The sequence below is a fragment of the Taudactylus pleione genome, unplaced genomic scaffold (genome assembly GCF_031769625.1).
Source record: "Taudactylus pleione unplaced genomic scaffold, aTauple2 ptg000007l, whole genome shotgun sequence".
Taxonomy (NCBI): Eukaryota; Metazoa; Chordata; class Amphibia; order Anura; family Myobatrachidae; genus Taudactylus; species Taudactylus pleione.
In genome coordinates this window covers 13,942,950-13,959,229 of record NW_028284410.1, presented here as the reverse complement: position 1 = coordinate 13,959,229, position 16,280 = coordinate 13,942,950, and the positions used below count along the sequence as shown (strand labels likewise).

General features: G+C 38.2%; 1 protein-coding gene across 1 annotated transcript in view; it reads left to right on the top strand.

Moving 5' to 3' along the window:
• EPHA10 (EPH receptor A10) overlaps nt 1–16,280 on the top strand; it is a 740,746-nt gene that overhangs the window by 74,335 nt on the left and 650,131 nt on the right. The window contains exons 2-3 of the mRNA XM_088462290.1: nt 11,125–11,189; nt 13,948–14,617. Of these exons, the coding sequence (XP_088318416.1) occupies nt 11,125–11,189; nt 13,948–14,617 (735 nt within the window). The remainder of the gene's footprint in view (nt 1–11,124; nt 11,190–13,947; nt 14,618–16,280) is intronic.

The following is a 16,280-nucleotide window of genomic DNA, read 5'->3' as shown; positions in this document are numbered from 1 at the left end:
CCCAAGGCCAAAGACATTAGATCAAACATGGGACTGGTTTGAGTAGCAGTTGATGAGTGAGGCTGTTATACATGTGTCATTTTGATATGGCAACCACTTCTGAACTGCATTTATTATACATGTAGATGTACTCAGGGTTCAGCTGCTGATAAAGTTACATAAAAAGAAGGTAACTAGGGGGTGTGTTTTCATTCAGACTGTTATAGAATAAGGTGTTCCTTATTTCCTCTCCTCTATGTTAAGAAGGCAGCATGTGTTTGTTCCTGTTAGTACAGAAATAAAGAGTTCCTGTTTGATCATACTTGTTACTTCTCTTATATAGCATAGCTGCTAACAGTCTCAAACCCAATGGCCATAGTGCTGTGAGACGGCGGTTTTTAACTATGGTGATGATGATGATAAATTATCTGGGAATGTGTTTGAGCATATACGGATTACCAAAAAAACGTATAGTTTCTTTATCCAGTCATGATGGTATACTTAGTCAACTATAATTATAGAAAAAATTATTAAATGAATTTTCAGCTATTGACACCAAGTACACTTTTTGTATATGTAGGGCTTTAAAAGGCTTTTTTTTCTTAAAATACTGTAATATAATTTTTTTAAACAGTACAAAATGACTGTAAATATTTTTGAGTACACTGATATAATTGACAGTGCAATAACATTTACAGTAGTGCTAGAGTGGGTTTAGATGAAAATGTAAACTTTTAAGTTTTCTTATTTTTTTTCACATTAAAATTTGTGTATAACTTTAAAATATTAATACTAAAAGAAAACCATAGCTCTGCATTATTTCTGTAAAAAACATATATTGTTTTTGTAAATCTTTTAATCTGATGTATTTCTTACCATCTGCTTTCAAATGAAAGTTTCACACCTCAACCTGCAAAGAAACAGATTGCAGGCTTTATTAACTTAAAACATCAATCAATGTTATTTATAATAAGTCTATGCAAGTTTGAATCATTACAAAAAGTTAACTAATAGTTAAATAGATTTTTAATGTGCATTTGACTAGGGTAAGAACACCCTTTCTCATCAGTGTATCTCTTGCACTGTCCCGGTTTTGAAGTAGGTGGGATAAACCAAACTGTAATTAATCAGATCATCTGAATAAGTGGGATGTAGTTGACATTCAAGCGGTTGGAATGCTGACACTAAGAATACCGGTTTATTGTATGTTTATTGAGTATTATTTGGGTGTATACTCCTGTACATTTACCTAGCAGCACCTCCCTCTTTACTTGCGCTATATTTCCTTCACTTACGTTTTATGGTAAGGGTTAGGCTGCGAGGAAGGTGGGTTAGGTGGAGGGGTTGGGTTAGGCAACTTTTGGTCTTATGGATTCTAACTATCAGGCTGCCGCTGTTGTTATTCAGACCACTGGCATCCCAGCATCCAGGATCCCATACCCAACCAGAATAAGTGAGCTGATCTTGTTGGAGGCAGTGACTTGTTCACGTGTGTGAATATTTTATTGAGGGTAGAGGCTGCATGTGATAGGGCAAAAATTATGATATGAGGGGAGGTGAATATAGGTACAGAAGCCATATCAAAACACAGATGGATAATTTGGTAATGGAAGGAGTAGAACCCCAACAAACAGAGTCGATAGGGATATACGAGCAGTTCCACCAAGCAGGACATAAGTCTGAGGGGGCGGCACCTTTGCTGCCCCATTGGCACATGCATTTGGCTTGCATGATGCATGATATGTCACCCTGCAGTCTGGATATCAGCCTGACAGATGCCCTTGGGCCCATTGGCTCTACGGGGAGGGGGTATGGTGGTCTGGTGCTAATTAATATGGTGTACAGATGATGTAGAATGGTCGGAGGGTGAACTGATGTTTATTGCAGTACAAATATTGAGACACAATGCTCTCTAGATTCTGCGGGCCCCCTCTATGTTCAGAATGATGTAGTGATCATGGTGGTATCAAGGGGGCTGTTACCGGACCGAGTCAGCCGCATAGCCTGTCCGGCCATCTTTACATTGACTAATTCACCCTGAATTAGCTGAAACTGAGATCGCTCTCCATGGTGCTGATCTTTCCTACCATACACTCCTAGCAGTCTTAATGATATAAGGGCTTATGCAGAGCTAGGAGCAGAGCAAAAATAGAAGCAAAAAAGGAAAAACTATGCTCTTAGACAAACCATGTTGCAATGTAAAGGGTGCAAATTCTTTTTTTTTTCATGCAGGGAAATATGAGCTGCTTTTGCATGTAGTAACAAATACCAGAATTTTTAATTTTAGACTGAAATGTAGAATTAAACTAGAATACACCCCTCCTATACATCTAAATATTGCTGCACATTTTAAATCTGTCCCACTTGCAGTGCAACATGGTTTACCAAAGTGTAAATTTCCTCACATTTTTTATTTTATTTTATTTATTTTTTTAGCTTTCTCCTAACTCTGCATAAGCCCATTAATGAAAAAAAAATCTGAAATATTACCATCATAATACAGTAACATTAAAGTAAATTTTTTTAATATGAATGAGTATAATGTATATATTTACAATATTTAGCATTGATTTATTTCTTACTACATGATACATACATGGTATATGTAAAGTCTTTTTTGAGACAGCTGTTTTCATTACTGGTCAATTACTAGCATTATTGAGATCTGGCTGCCTCATAATGGGCTATCATTGTCAGATAATTAGTGGCCAATATGGAGGGAGGACCACTCATTAAGAGGTTAATTAATTTAGGAAAGACTGACCCAAAAAGCTTAATAGTTTATACATGTATGCACTGTGATAATTATAAACTAAAATTTGTATTACTCATTTTAATAGTGCAGTTTACATTAATCTTATTATTTTTATGTATGTGTGTAATGTTTGTTCTTCAATTTTCATGTAAAAAATTACTTTACCACAAATTATATATTATTGTAAACATTTTACCATTAGACAAGCCTACAATAACTTCACATTAGCTTACTCATTTGTTATGCATAGTGTTATATAGTTACTCCATATATACAGTTAAACATCTATTTACTCAAAATATATTTCTTTCACAACACTTACTGGTAAGTGGCAAAGCCTAAGTGGGATGCGCCTCTATCAATGGACCGGCCATCTTAACATTGACTCGTTCACCCATATCATATCATTAACAGGGTATGAATGGAACTCTCTTGCTACCATCACGATCACTACATCATTCTGAATATAAAGGGGGCCCACAGAATCTAGAGAGCATTGTGTCTCAATATCTGTATTGCAATTATCATTAGTTCACCCTGCAAGTTTGTATCAGTCTTATTCATGTGACCATTCTACCTCATCTGTACACCATATTAATTAGCACCAGACCACATTACCCCCTACCCATGCTGCAGCCCTTCCCCCTCCCCTTAACCTGTGCAGTGCTGCCTTACCTTACCTCTGTATGTTCAAGAAGAGACCGGACATCTCTTAAGATAGCTGTGCACAGACCACCCCTCCCCACCCCTCGCCTACCATATCCCGCCCCCTCCATGCACCCACCCCTGCCAATCCATTTGAGCATAGTGTTCATCCCATTTGCATTATTGGCTCTGTTTGCTGGACCTGGGCCCCATTTCAGGATGTACAATTTGCCCTGCTGTGCTCTGCCAACAGCAAAAGGAACATGTACGTTTCCCAGTGCCGCCATCAGGGGGGGACTGCCGGGCCTCCTGTCCCGGGCCCGGAGAGAGAGAGGGCCTGGGTGGCAATGGCGAGGAAGAGTACTTTGGCATTTGAACTACTATGGAGCCTCGCGGAACAGCAGCCAATCAGGAGAAGTTGCTCCTGATTGGCTTATTCTTCCACGAACGGTGACTGACTCGCAGCCAGCTCAATAGGTTTCAGCTGGCCAATCAGAAGTGACTGCTCTTGATTGGCTGACATTATGTGAGCTGTGATTGGCTCCCGGCTGGCTCCATAGTTCTCCAGTAAGCAGTGCTTTTTATTATTCCATAGTTCTAATGCAGCAACTCAGATGCTCTCTTCCTCCGCCTGCCACCTGGTGCATTACTAGCCACTGCCAGGTTTCTCAGGTACTTTTATATTTGTGTTGACCCTGTCTTATGCCCCTACTTGAGTACAGCCAGCCTTCCCTAAGCCCTCTCCTTCCCAGCCAGCCTTCCTTCCCTGCCCACCCCCCAGTCCAGCCAGCATTCTTCCCTGCCTACCCCCCATTCCAGCAAGCCAGCCTTCCCTGCCTACCCCCCCAGTCCAGCAAGCCACCCTTCCCTGCCCACCCCCCCCAGTCCAGCAAGCCATCCTTCCCTCCCCCCAGTCCAGCAAGCCAACCTTCCCTGCCTACACCCCCTCCTCAGTTGAGCCAGCCTTCCCTGCACTGTCTCCCCCTTCTAGTCCAGTCAACCAGCCTGTCTTCCGTGTCCTAGTCCAGCCAGTCTTCCCTGCGGCACCTCTATGTCTAGCCAGCCTTCTCTGCCCTGCCTCTCCACTAGTCCAGCTGGCCTTCCCTGCCCTTTGGTCCCCTACCTCAATCCACTCTTCCCAGCCAAGTGCTGCTGCTTTTTTTAGGCTTCCCTGCCCTGTGCCCCTCTTCCACCATGTCTAGCCATCCCTGATTTACACACCAATTGATACACCACCACTGAAGTAGCTCCACCCACATTATACACAACTTCACCCAAGTCTGCCCTATACCCCAGGGGGCCCTGCCTATTTTGTCAGTACCGGGCACCAAAATTTCTGATGGCAGCCCTGACGTTTCCTATGAAAGTGATATGGGAAATTGGGATATAAAATCACATATGTGGACTTAAATCATACATTTAACTTGTTTGGTATTAGTTTTCATGTATTAATAAAGGATTTTAAGAATTTGTAGTTCACGATTGTTCTAATAACTGCCATGTCTATAATTATTCTATATTTTAAACCTATGTTTTGATTTTTCACTTTTTGTTTTAGTCAGTGAGTACCCTTACTGTAAATTTATAAGGATATCTTCATTTACCAAAGAGCTCTGTGAATTTACAAAGGAACAAGGCTACAGTGCTTTTATGCTGGCCATGGATCTCTATGTTGAATTATATAATATACATAAAAATTTGCATTGGTCCTTATAGTTCACACATGTTCCTAATGGGCACTGTGGTCATATCAGAACTCACCAAGTTTGAGCGATGACATAAACACATATTATTTACAGGAGTTAATGCACAGTTCTCAGAATCTGGATTTCGATATGGGAATGTGTCATAAATTTAAGGAAGCAACTAATAAACTTTTATATTAGCTCTCAAAGTTTTTCAATTAAAATACGTACATTAAAGAAATTATTAAATATTTTCTCTCTCAGTGGAAATCCTCTCTGATTTTATGATGCCTGTTTTTACAGTCTGCCCACCACTCCTTCTTTGACAAGGCTGCACTTCAGTAGTGGAACAAAACAGTAATGCACAAACACCCTTGCCATCATTCTTCAATAAGGAGGGAAATTTTGGAAAACAGCAGATATATGCATCACTGGATGTATACAGTCTGCAACAACAAGAATTACTATTTCATTATATATGTTGGAAAAACAATATTTTGGTGGAACTCAAATGCAAGTCTTCCAAAGGTGAACCAGTTGTAAAAATAAATAAATATATATGTTTTACCATTAATATCTAAGATTTGCCCATTATATCAAATTATCAAGGGAGCAAAGAATTGTCAATATTATAAACATACTGTATATACAGTGTAAAGTAAGTATCCTTAGAGAAAACCATAATTATGGCTATATCTTTTAATGGCAATGAATTTCTGAATAGAATTGTTCACCCTTTATAAGTCAAGATTTAATGTGGTGGTTTTGCAGATTTAAATTATGGTCGTGTTAATAAATAAGTCTGTTAATGCATTATTCTCTGCAGCATGGGATTTAGGATTAAATTCTACATGTTGATAATGAGAACTATGTGCAAGTGCATTTACGGTCTAGATATATGTCCATTGAAATTTGCATTTTTAGTAGGTGTATAGAAATATTATGCCATAATAAACTAATCTATGCCAGCTCAGTGCATTCATTCATCTTAATAGGATGAAGCAACTGGTAATACTCTGCAAACCGTGCTGAGACCAGACTAAGGGAAAATACTGTATGCTGAAACTGTGATCGCTCTCCATGGTGCTGATCTTCCCTACCATACACTCTTTGCAGTCTTAGGGATATAAGGGCTATGTAGAGCTAGGAGCAGAACAAAAATAGAAGCAAAAAAGGAAAAACTTTACTCTTAGACAAACCATGTTTATTTATTTATTAACAGTTTCATATATAGCACAGCATATTCCTTTGCTCTTTTCAACTGGAAACATTTATAGAACAAAACAGGGTAATAACAGACAGACATAGAGGTAAGGGGTGCAAATTCTTTTTTTTTTTGCATGCAGGGAAATATGAGCTGCTTTTGCATGTAGTAACAAATACTGAAAGCTTTAATTTTAGACTGAAATGTAGAATTAAACTAGAATACACCCCTCCTACATCTAAATATTGCTGCACATTTTAAATCTGCCCCATCTGCAGTGCAACATGGTTTACCAAAGTGTAAATTTCTACACGTTTTGCTTCTTTTTTTTATTAGCTTTCTCCTAACTCTGCATAAGCCCATTAATGAAAAAATCTGAAATATTACCATCATAATACAGTAATATTAAAGTTAATAATTTTTTTAATATAAATGAGTATATGTATTTACAATATTTAGCATTGATTTATTGCTTTCTACATGATACATAAATGGTGTATATACCATATAAAGTCTTTTTGAGACAGCTGTTTTCCTTACTGGTCATTTACTAGCATTATTGAGATCTGGCTGCCTCATAATGGGATGTCATTGTAAGATAGTTAGTGGCTAATATGGAGGGAGGACCACTCATTGAGAGGTTAATTAATTTAGGAAAGACTGACCCAAAAGGCTTAATAGTTTAAACACATATGCTCTGTTATAATTATAAAGTAAAATTTGTATTACTCATTTTAATAGTGCAGTTTACATTAATCTTATTATTTTTATGTTTGTGCATAATGTTTTTTCTTCAATTTTCATGTAAAAAATAACTTTGCTGCAAATTATATATTATGATTGTAAACATTTTAACGTTAGACAAGCCTACAATAACTTCACATTAGCTTATTCATTTGTAATGCATAGTTTCATAGATAGTGAAAGAAAAATATTGAGTAAATATATGTTTAACTGCGGCATAACTATATAAGTAAAAAAAAAAAATAAAAAAAAAAAAATGTATATATATATATATATATATATATATATATAAAGAAAAATATATAAAGTCAGTGTGCAGATTTTGACGAATACCCCAAAGACACCTGTTCGAATTCCACTTGCACAACAGGTGAAAGCTTGATCAGCCAATATATAGCGACAGAATGTCCCAAACACATATCACAGCACTGCCCACCGTAATATTGTAGCCCGGTGTCTTCCCCTTAATTACCTGAATCCAGTCAGGAAGTATCTAAAAACAAAACAGAAGAATGTGGGGGCGCCACATCATGCATTAACAAGATAAAATTTATTGGCAAGTAAAAAAAGGGCATAGCATGTGTACCAGCATGTGTCCTAGTGACGAAATGCATATGGGCGTGGTCTGGTGATCTGTCTTTCTGTGGTTAGTGCTCTGGTGAAGAGGTCCTGGAGACGTTCAGGACAGCAGCCGGGAGCACCTTCCCATTACTCTGCTGTCAAACTCCGCAGTGGTTAGCCGCTTGTTGTGGTACGCACGCTCTGCTTGTTTTTAATTGCCAATACATTTTACCTTGTTACTGCACGATGTAGTACCCCCGCATTCTTCTGTTTTGTTTATATATCATGCCAGGACCTGATTTTTTCCCTCCAAAAAACGTGACTCAGAAAGAGGCAAAACGTCACCTTTCATGGACAAACATCATCATTCCTGGACTTTTTCATAATTATATATATATAATAATAAGTATACCTGTTTACCCCTGAGCCAACTGTAGAAGGGGATAGATAGTGGCCTAGTCTATTATGGATTTGATGTAATACAGAACATGCTGCTTATTAGTCTTTTTGCAGCAGACATAGAGCGTATCTTAATAATGAATGAAATTGTGTCCTTTGAAAGGCTTTTTCTTCTACAGATGCATTGACTGAAACCATCCTGTGCACACAGGGAGCATCCCTCCTGCTTTATTGCTTACTTAGAACTTACATGGTTGTTCTGTCAAGATGAGGCATAGCAAGACGGGAGCTAAGCAAACAATCCATATCTCATTAGTGCAATAAAAGGAGATGTTGTATTTTCTTTTTTTCCTGTATTATCTTTGCAATAGAAAGAATTTGAATTCAGAACAGTAATATAGATATGCTTGGTGAGGTGTAATTTGCAAGCAGTGAGGTGCAAAATAGCCTGCAATCTTGGAGGCAGTGTTTAGAATATTTTATGGCTAATAATTTCTTTCTTAGATAACACACATTCTGTGTGCAACACTACACTCACCATAATAGAACTAACTGGAAATAAATTTACTTTCATAAAGACTTTTAAGTGTTAGAGGTAACTAACTTGGGGTAGGTTTCATATAGAAACTTAAACATAACTGATAACCGGTACAAAACATTTGTTAATGACAACAAACCATTAAAGCATTCTCAAAGACAGAGCAGCATATAAGGGATTATGTTGTCCTTAGTCATCTTTCTTTGGGTGCATGGAGAGTGTGTGAATTAGTTGTAATACAGTAATCTAAAATGGTCAAATGAGCAAACTCTATATTACAGTTCAGCTAATTTCCTCACAAACACAAGACAGTATCCTCACTGCCACATTATCTACATTTTAAAATAAAAATCCTTGAGTGAATAGATGATATTAGCAAAATTGAGTTTAAATGTTAAAAGGCTGTATAATATGAAAACCCCAATTTACAGTACAATAAATTATATGGGTAAAATGTATTATATGCACATTAAATATTTAGTTTTGGACCATATATAGTAACATACCATGGAAACCAACAGCTCTGTGAAACATTTAGGGGTCTATTCATCATCACTTAATTTATACAAAAGCAGGTGAAAATTAACATTTTCACCTACTTTTGTATAAATTACAGTAAAGGTGCCCACACACATACCGATATACTCACGGTCCGATGATGTGTCCAATTTCCCTTGAAACTCTCCCTGGCAGCTCTGAACATGATATGCACACGATCTGCTGTCTAATCTTCATCAGATCTCCTGCAGCAGGAGTTTTTAACAGTGCATTTGTGTCTAGATTGTCAGATCTGCCGTACTGTACGGCAGATCTGAAGATGCGATGTGCGACCTGCGGGGGCACGCATCGCATCGTGATCGTGAGTGGGGACTCACGATTTGGGCATTTTTTACCCGATCTGTCGTTCCAATGTGTCGGAATCGGCCAGATCGGGAAAAAAATTGCTATGTGTGTGGGCAACTTAAGTGTCAGACCCATCAATCTTGTAATGCAGGAGATACTGTATCATAGATATCTCCCCCGATAATTTTAACAGTCCCTATACTTTAGCATGGGGACGTAAAAATTATACCATTCATCAAGCTCCGCAAATGCATTTTTTCCGGAACTTGACTGACTAACTGTACGCCACCCTAAGTTGGCATACAGTACTCCAAAAGCATTCACAAGTGCAGGAAGGAATATTTTCAGATCCCTCCCTGCTCTATCCCCACTGCCTTTGGTGGCTGTTTTTTAAAGCTTCTCCCTCCTCTCCTCTACACCACCCACAGGTTATGTTACCTTCCTCCAGGGCTCCCTGTCACTGCACCCTGGCTCATTCATCAGTATCACCGGTGGCTTTTTCTGGAAGGAGGGGGGTGGCTCGCTGCTGAAGGGGGGGGGTGCTGCACCCGCTGGCAGAAGAGACACTGTAGGGAAACCGAGGGGGAGGGGAGACATGGGAAGCTGGTGCAGCCAGGGAGAGGGGAGACACAATGAGCCTAGTGCGGCCAGGGAGAGGGGAGACACGTGGAGCAGGTGCAGCCAAGAAGAGGGGAGAGATGGGCTACAGGTGCGGCGAAGGAGAGGGGAGACACGGGGAGCCTAGTGCGGCCAGGGAGAGACTTGTTGCATGTGCGGCCAGGGAGAGGGGAGAGATGGGGATAAGGAGCAGGCAGAGAAGTGGAGGGAAAAAAGACAGTGAAGACAGGCTGCGGGCAAGGAGTGGAGACAGCATAGATTATTGGGAAAACTTTGCAGAAAGAGCAGTTTTTTGGAAGTGATACTTTAGTTAATGAGGCATGATGAATGCCTTTGAACGGTACTTTGAACTCGCTGCGAGTTCAAAACATAATTATCACCATTGATAATTATGTGATTATGAATAGACCCCTAAGTGCTTACTTTACAACCCAGTTCATTACTGTTTTGCCTAAAGTATTAACATTGACTCTAATATATATTTTTAACATAATAATGTCAAACACATTGCCTAACTATTCCAGCATATCTTTCTTTTCTCCGTTACATATTTTGAGCAAACAATAACTTTCACTTTAGATCTTCAAGATATTTTCTGCCGGTGTCTCTTGACCTCTTAACACCTTACAAATAGATGATCATATCTATTGTCACAGAAAAGCATTGTCGATTTAATTAAAAAAAGGGGGAAAATGTAATTGTGGTTGCTCCCACTCAGAAAGCTGTTGGCAGTGAATTAATGTAACTGTTGACATTTCATTACTTCCAAAGGCATCAATAACTTCCTGTGCTAAGGAGTATTAGGCTGATGTCGCATGGGGGTTTATGAACAGTGTTGATCTAACTAATTAAATGCGGCATTTAGAAGCCCTTTTATCCATATACAGTAGCCAATGGTAACTACAGGATGCCAGAGAATTTGAGCAGTTGAAAAACTTTGATATAGCATCAGTGTTATTGTGTGATAGTTATTCGCAGTGTTCCTCTGAATGCTAATGCAGGACAATCTATTCTGAAGAGCTTCTGTTTTTATGTAAAGACATGTGTTTCATTCTTATTTAGAAAGATTGGAACAAACCCTTTCTTCAGGTATAACTGCATTAGTGATTGATGTACTGTATGACATCATCTCTTCCAATCTGTTTTATTTCAGTTATTCTGCTGGATTCCAAAGAGTCACAAGCAGAGTTGGGCTGGACCTCACATCCATCGAATGGCGTAAGTGTTAATTTTTACAGTTTAGAATTCAGAGGGATGTTCATTATCAATTGTATTAAGACAAGATAATTGGTACTATGCACTCTTCCATACATACAGTATAACTATACATGCATTCAGCATGTTGGGTAATCATGTTACAAACTTAGAGGAATCATGCTTTATTTTCATACATTAATGACAATGCATAATTCATCATAATGACAGTTACCTTTTAATTAAAACATTAAAATTTTCAATCTAGCAAGCCGTCCCATAACAGCACTTCAGTGCGCCCTGTGCCTGTGCTGCCCCCTCCCTTTGAACAACACCATATCAGGGTGGCAGTGCGCCCTGTACTGTACTGCCGAACCTTTCCCTCACCATGAGTGCATACCGCCATTTCCGTCAGGGGGAGTGTGGAGGGCGAGGATCTTTATCGGAGTTGCCCTGTGAGCAGCAGTGCAAGTCTTTTTATGCAGACATCTGGAGCTGGGCAGTTTGTGGCAGGTCAACTTGGAGGATTCTGCCCTGTGCGGAGGCACCGGCCACACTGCCCTCCTTACGGCCCTGCTAGCCAGTTTACATCATGTAAGCTGCTACAATAATTACATATATATGATGATAAAAAATGTACACTACTAAAATATTGCAGGATATTAAAGATATCCATTACTTCATGCAGTTCTTGATACCTAACGCCAGCCATACAAGCCATCTACAATACACGTGGGTTCAAATAGTGCCAAGGATGACACACTAATAGGGTTGGCCTTACTGTAGCACACAGTTTTCCAGTAAAGGGAATATTTCATAACCACAAAAAGAACTGTTTAATATTTGTATTTTAGTAGTTCAAAGATTGAAGTAGTGACTTATCTCAGCCACTGGGCATTTCTATGTAACACCTGGGAGAAGTTTCAGCAGCTGGACTTCTGATGTTTACAGAAACATTGCATTCTTCTATTATGTACCAGAGCATAATTGGCAATATTGTTTTACTTACTGCTTACCTAAGTGCACTACTGTACAGATCATCATGTGATGATACAACTCATTCATTCATTGCATTATTCCTGCATGCAAATATATATATGAATGTGCATTCCATTTAATATTTTTTTTAACTTATGTATTCATAATTTTTATTTGTCCTACATATGACTTGTTGTGGGTTTACTTTTTGGAGTTTATATACACTCATTGAATCTTGGGTTATCATTGAGTGCAATATTTCTAATTCATCTAAGTGCAGAAGTACACTTATTCACAGAAAAGTGGTTTGTATTTCTGTACATCAACTCCTGCTTTATTCCATTTTGTGGTCTCTAGGCCTGATTCAGAGACGGACGCTAATGCAATTTTCTCACAGATCGAGCAATTGTTTTCCATTGCATATGCACCGCACTGCTTGTGTGCTGCAGTCACACTGTGATCACGCATGCACAGAGGAATCCATCGCCAAGTGAGTGACAGACTGCTGGCGTTTGGGGTGTGGTAATGGGGAGTGGTCACAAAAATGCACAATTGCCTGTCCGTTTAAACGCTGTTACATGGGCGTGCATAAATTAGCCACTGCGATTGCATACGCAGCTCTGCATGTCAGAAAAGCTCCCATAGCTGCGGCAGGTCAGACCTGCCGTAAGGGTAAGATGGCCGCTGATGTACTTCGATGTTACCGATGTTTATGTAGGGAGGCGTAGTCGAAGGCAGGTGAGAAGGCAGCAGTGGGCATCTTAATGCTCAGGTGATCTTTGCTGACATTTGCATATATTCGCAACTGCGTTGCATACAAATATGCATTTGCGATCATATTAGCGTCCATCTCTGAATCAGGCCCTCTGTCTCTAGTGCCACGAATACAGTAAAAATAATTTTTTTTATGTTTTTCTGAGGAAAAATGTATGCCAAAATGTTACTTAAAAGTCATATTATATGATAGGACAAACACTGTACAAACACATTGTTGAATTTTGAAGGGAGATTTTGTATATATATATATATATATATATATATATATATAATCTCCTTTCAAAATTCAGCAATGTGTTTGGTTAAATTTCCTGGATACATTGAGCTCAGTCAATGCATGTACTTCTGCCTGTACTTGTCACCATTAACCTGGATGAACCTGAGCTGCCCTTGAATCTCTTCCTCTCAGAATAAGCTTCTTTTTATAGTCTAGGCAGACAGAAGGTTATGAAAAAATACTTTGAAATGCCTCCAGGGTATACATAAAGTTCAGAAGAAGGAATTCTCCTGAGAGAACATTTTATAGGAAACTGAATTGGGACTGGATCTGTATGAATGAAACACAGTATTTTATCATAGAAAAGGTGGTAAGCCGACAAAATTGCCTATAATGCCAGGTTGTTATTTTTAGCTTTGCTCTCTACCTCAGTAAATTACAGAGAACTTAAATAAGTTCCCTTAGAAAAATATAGCATTGACTACAAATGGCAGGCACAGTATGAAATATATTATTAAATGCTGATCAGCAAATGCTGCCCATTTGAGAACTTCTACTAGAGGCAGAAAAACAATGATCAACAATGTAATCAACAGTTTTTGTACAGTCTATAATTCAAAATATTGCAGCATGTTGTTTTAGGACTAGTGTAACCAGTTAATACAGTAATTAGAATTTAAATGTTTTTTTCAACATCTGAAATCTATAGTAAACAATGTTTTTCTTATGAATTTATAAAAAAAAATATTAAAATTGGGAATAAAAGGAAAACCAAAAACATTCACACATTATCTATTTCTTTCATTGTAGTGGGAAGAAATTAGCGGTGTTGATGAGAATTACAAGCCAATTCGTACTTATCAAGTGTGCAATGTAATGGAGCCAAATCAGAACAACTGGCTGCAGACAGGCTGGATCCTGAGACGGAATGGGCAGAGGATCTTTATTGAGCTCAAGTTCACTCTAAGGGACTGTAACAGCATTCCTGGAGTTGTGGGGACATGCAAGGAGACATTTAATCTTTACTACATTGAATCTGATTACGATCTTGGGAAAAACATCAAGGAAAGCAAATATATCAAAATTGATACCATTGCAGCAGATGAAAGCTTCACTCAAGGGGATCTAGGAGAACGCAAAATGAAACTGAACACAGAAGTTAGAGAGATTGGACATCTTGACAAAAGAGGCTTTCACTTGGGATTTCAGGATGTTGGAGCTTGTGTTGCCCTAGTCTCTGTACGTGTCTATTATAAAAAATGCCTCTCCACAGTGCAGAACCTGGCAGTGTTTCCAGACACAGTGGCAGAGGCAGCCTTTTCAACTCTAGTGGAAGTTAGGGGGACTTGCGTGAATAACTCTGAAATAGACTTGGATAATCCACCCAGGATGCATTGCAGTGCAGAGGGGGAGTGGCTGGTCCCTATTGGAAAATGTACTTGTAGTGCTGGCTTTGAAGAAAAGGAAGGTAGCTGTGCAGGTAATAATCAGTTTATAGTCTCTATAGATTTGCTTGATTGATATTTGTAATTTAATTGACAAAAGACAACATACAAATCAATGTTAAACTGTGGTAGGTTATTTATAGTCTATACAGTTACAGTAACTCAATTTGTACAATGGATTAGATACCACAGCATACATGTGATCTGTATAGCTCTGAAGTTTAATAACCCTTTGTCATTATTTTATTTCTATTAACACCAATTAAATGAAATTATGTTAGGGCATACAAATGGGCATTTTGTTCTGAAGCATATCATCATCTTTCAGCAAGCAAAGATATCTACAATGGTTTGTGGCAAAATCTGTGGTCACCATAGCAACATTATTACATGTAAAGTGACAATAACTGCCTTATTATGTTGGACAATTAAAATGTATTCTGCAGGGCTGAATGGAAAATGCTGTTAGCAGAAGCACCCGCTGTTAAGCTACCTCTTCCCTAATAGTTGGTTATGCCTTGTTGTTTATACTTACTTTCCGGTACCATGGCCGTTCCTTATTCTAAGTGCATACTGTGTGCTGCAGTGTTAAGAAAAATACACACATACTTTTGCATTGGAAGAAGTTCAGCCCTGCAGTGTGAAGTTCTAAGCACGTATCACAGATTATAGGTGTTACTGTATCATTGTTATTGTGTGTGCACATTCAGCCAGGAAGTCTGCATGTCAAATGCGTAATTGTTATGTGACTATATTGTCCAATCAGCAGTAGAATATCTCTCTCGTACCTGGTGATAACTGGTTAACTGTGTTCACAACAGGAGGAATCAACATTCTACATTATAATACTAATAATTGTAATAGGTTTGCATGTTTAAGACATAATTGTACAAATATGGAAAATAATGGACGATTAGTATTAGATTACTAATGCAATATACTTAATCTCTAGTAGGCAAATTATTCTGTTAAGCAAAGTAGAAAGTGGTAACATTGATAGAGACTTTAGCATTAGCAGCAATGTACATAGACATAGACCTTAGTATAAGCAACAATGTACATTTTGGGATTTTTATAAAGTGATGTAGACATTACCTCTAAGCAATAATAATTAATCACTGCTAATGAAGAATACATATATGAAAACTGCTTTAATGTTGTGATGTCAGATTTAAAATGATTTAATTGTAGTTGACATTTCAGACATTTGATTAAGCGCTTGTTTCTTGAGTCTACCTCAATTTTATCCGATTTCTAGCTCTCTGGCAGAAATGTTTATCACCCTTTGTAAAATTGCCTTTTGCGAGCATTATTAGCATGTTCCTGTTATAACCATACCTGGGAACTCCTAAGGTCTTACGAGGAGACTCAGTGGTCTTAGTTACAAAATATTGGCTCATGGTTTGTGGCCAAAGTTACAGGGTGGCTCAACCTAGAGTCTTTCACTCCATATTTTTATTAACTTTATGCTGATAGTGTCACTTACATGTAATTTTACATTTAGTGGCAGTGGTTTCAACATTTTTATCAGCCAAAAAGGAAAAATCTGTTTAACTAACCAGTGTTTTTTTTTAATACTTTTAATTGAGATTTTATGAACACAAAATAAATAGCAATTTGCATTTTCTCATAATAATAATAATAATAATAATAATAATAATATGATATTGCTCCTTAAGGCTCCACGTGGCACAGCAT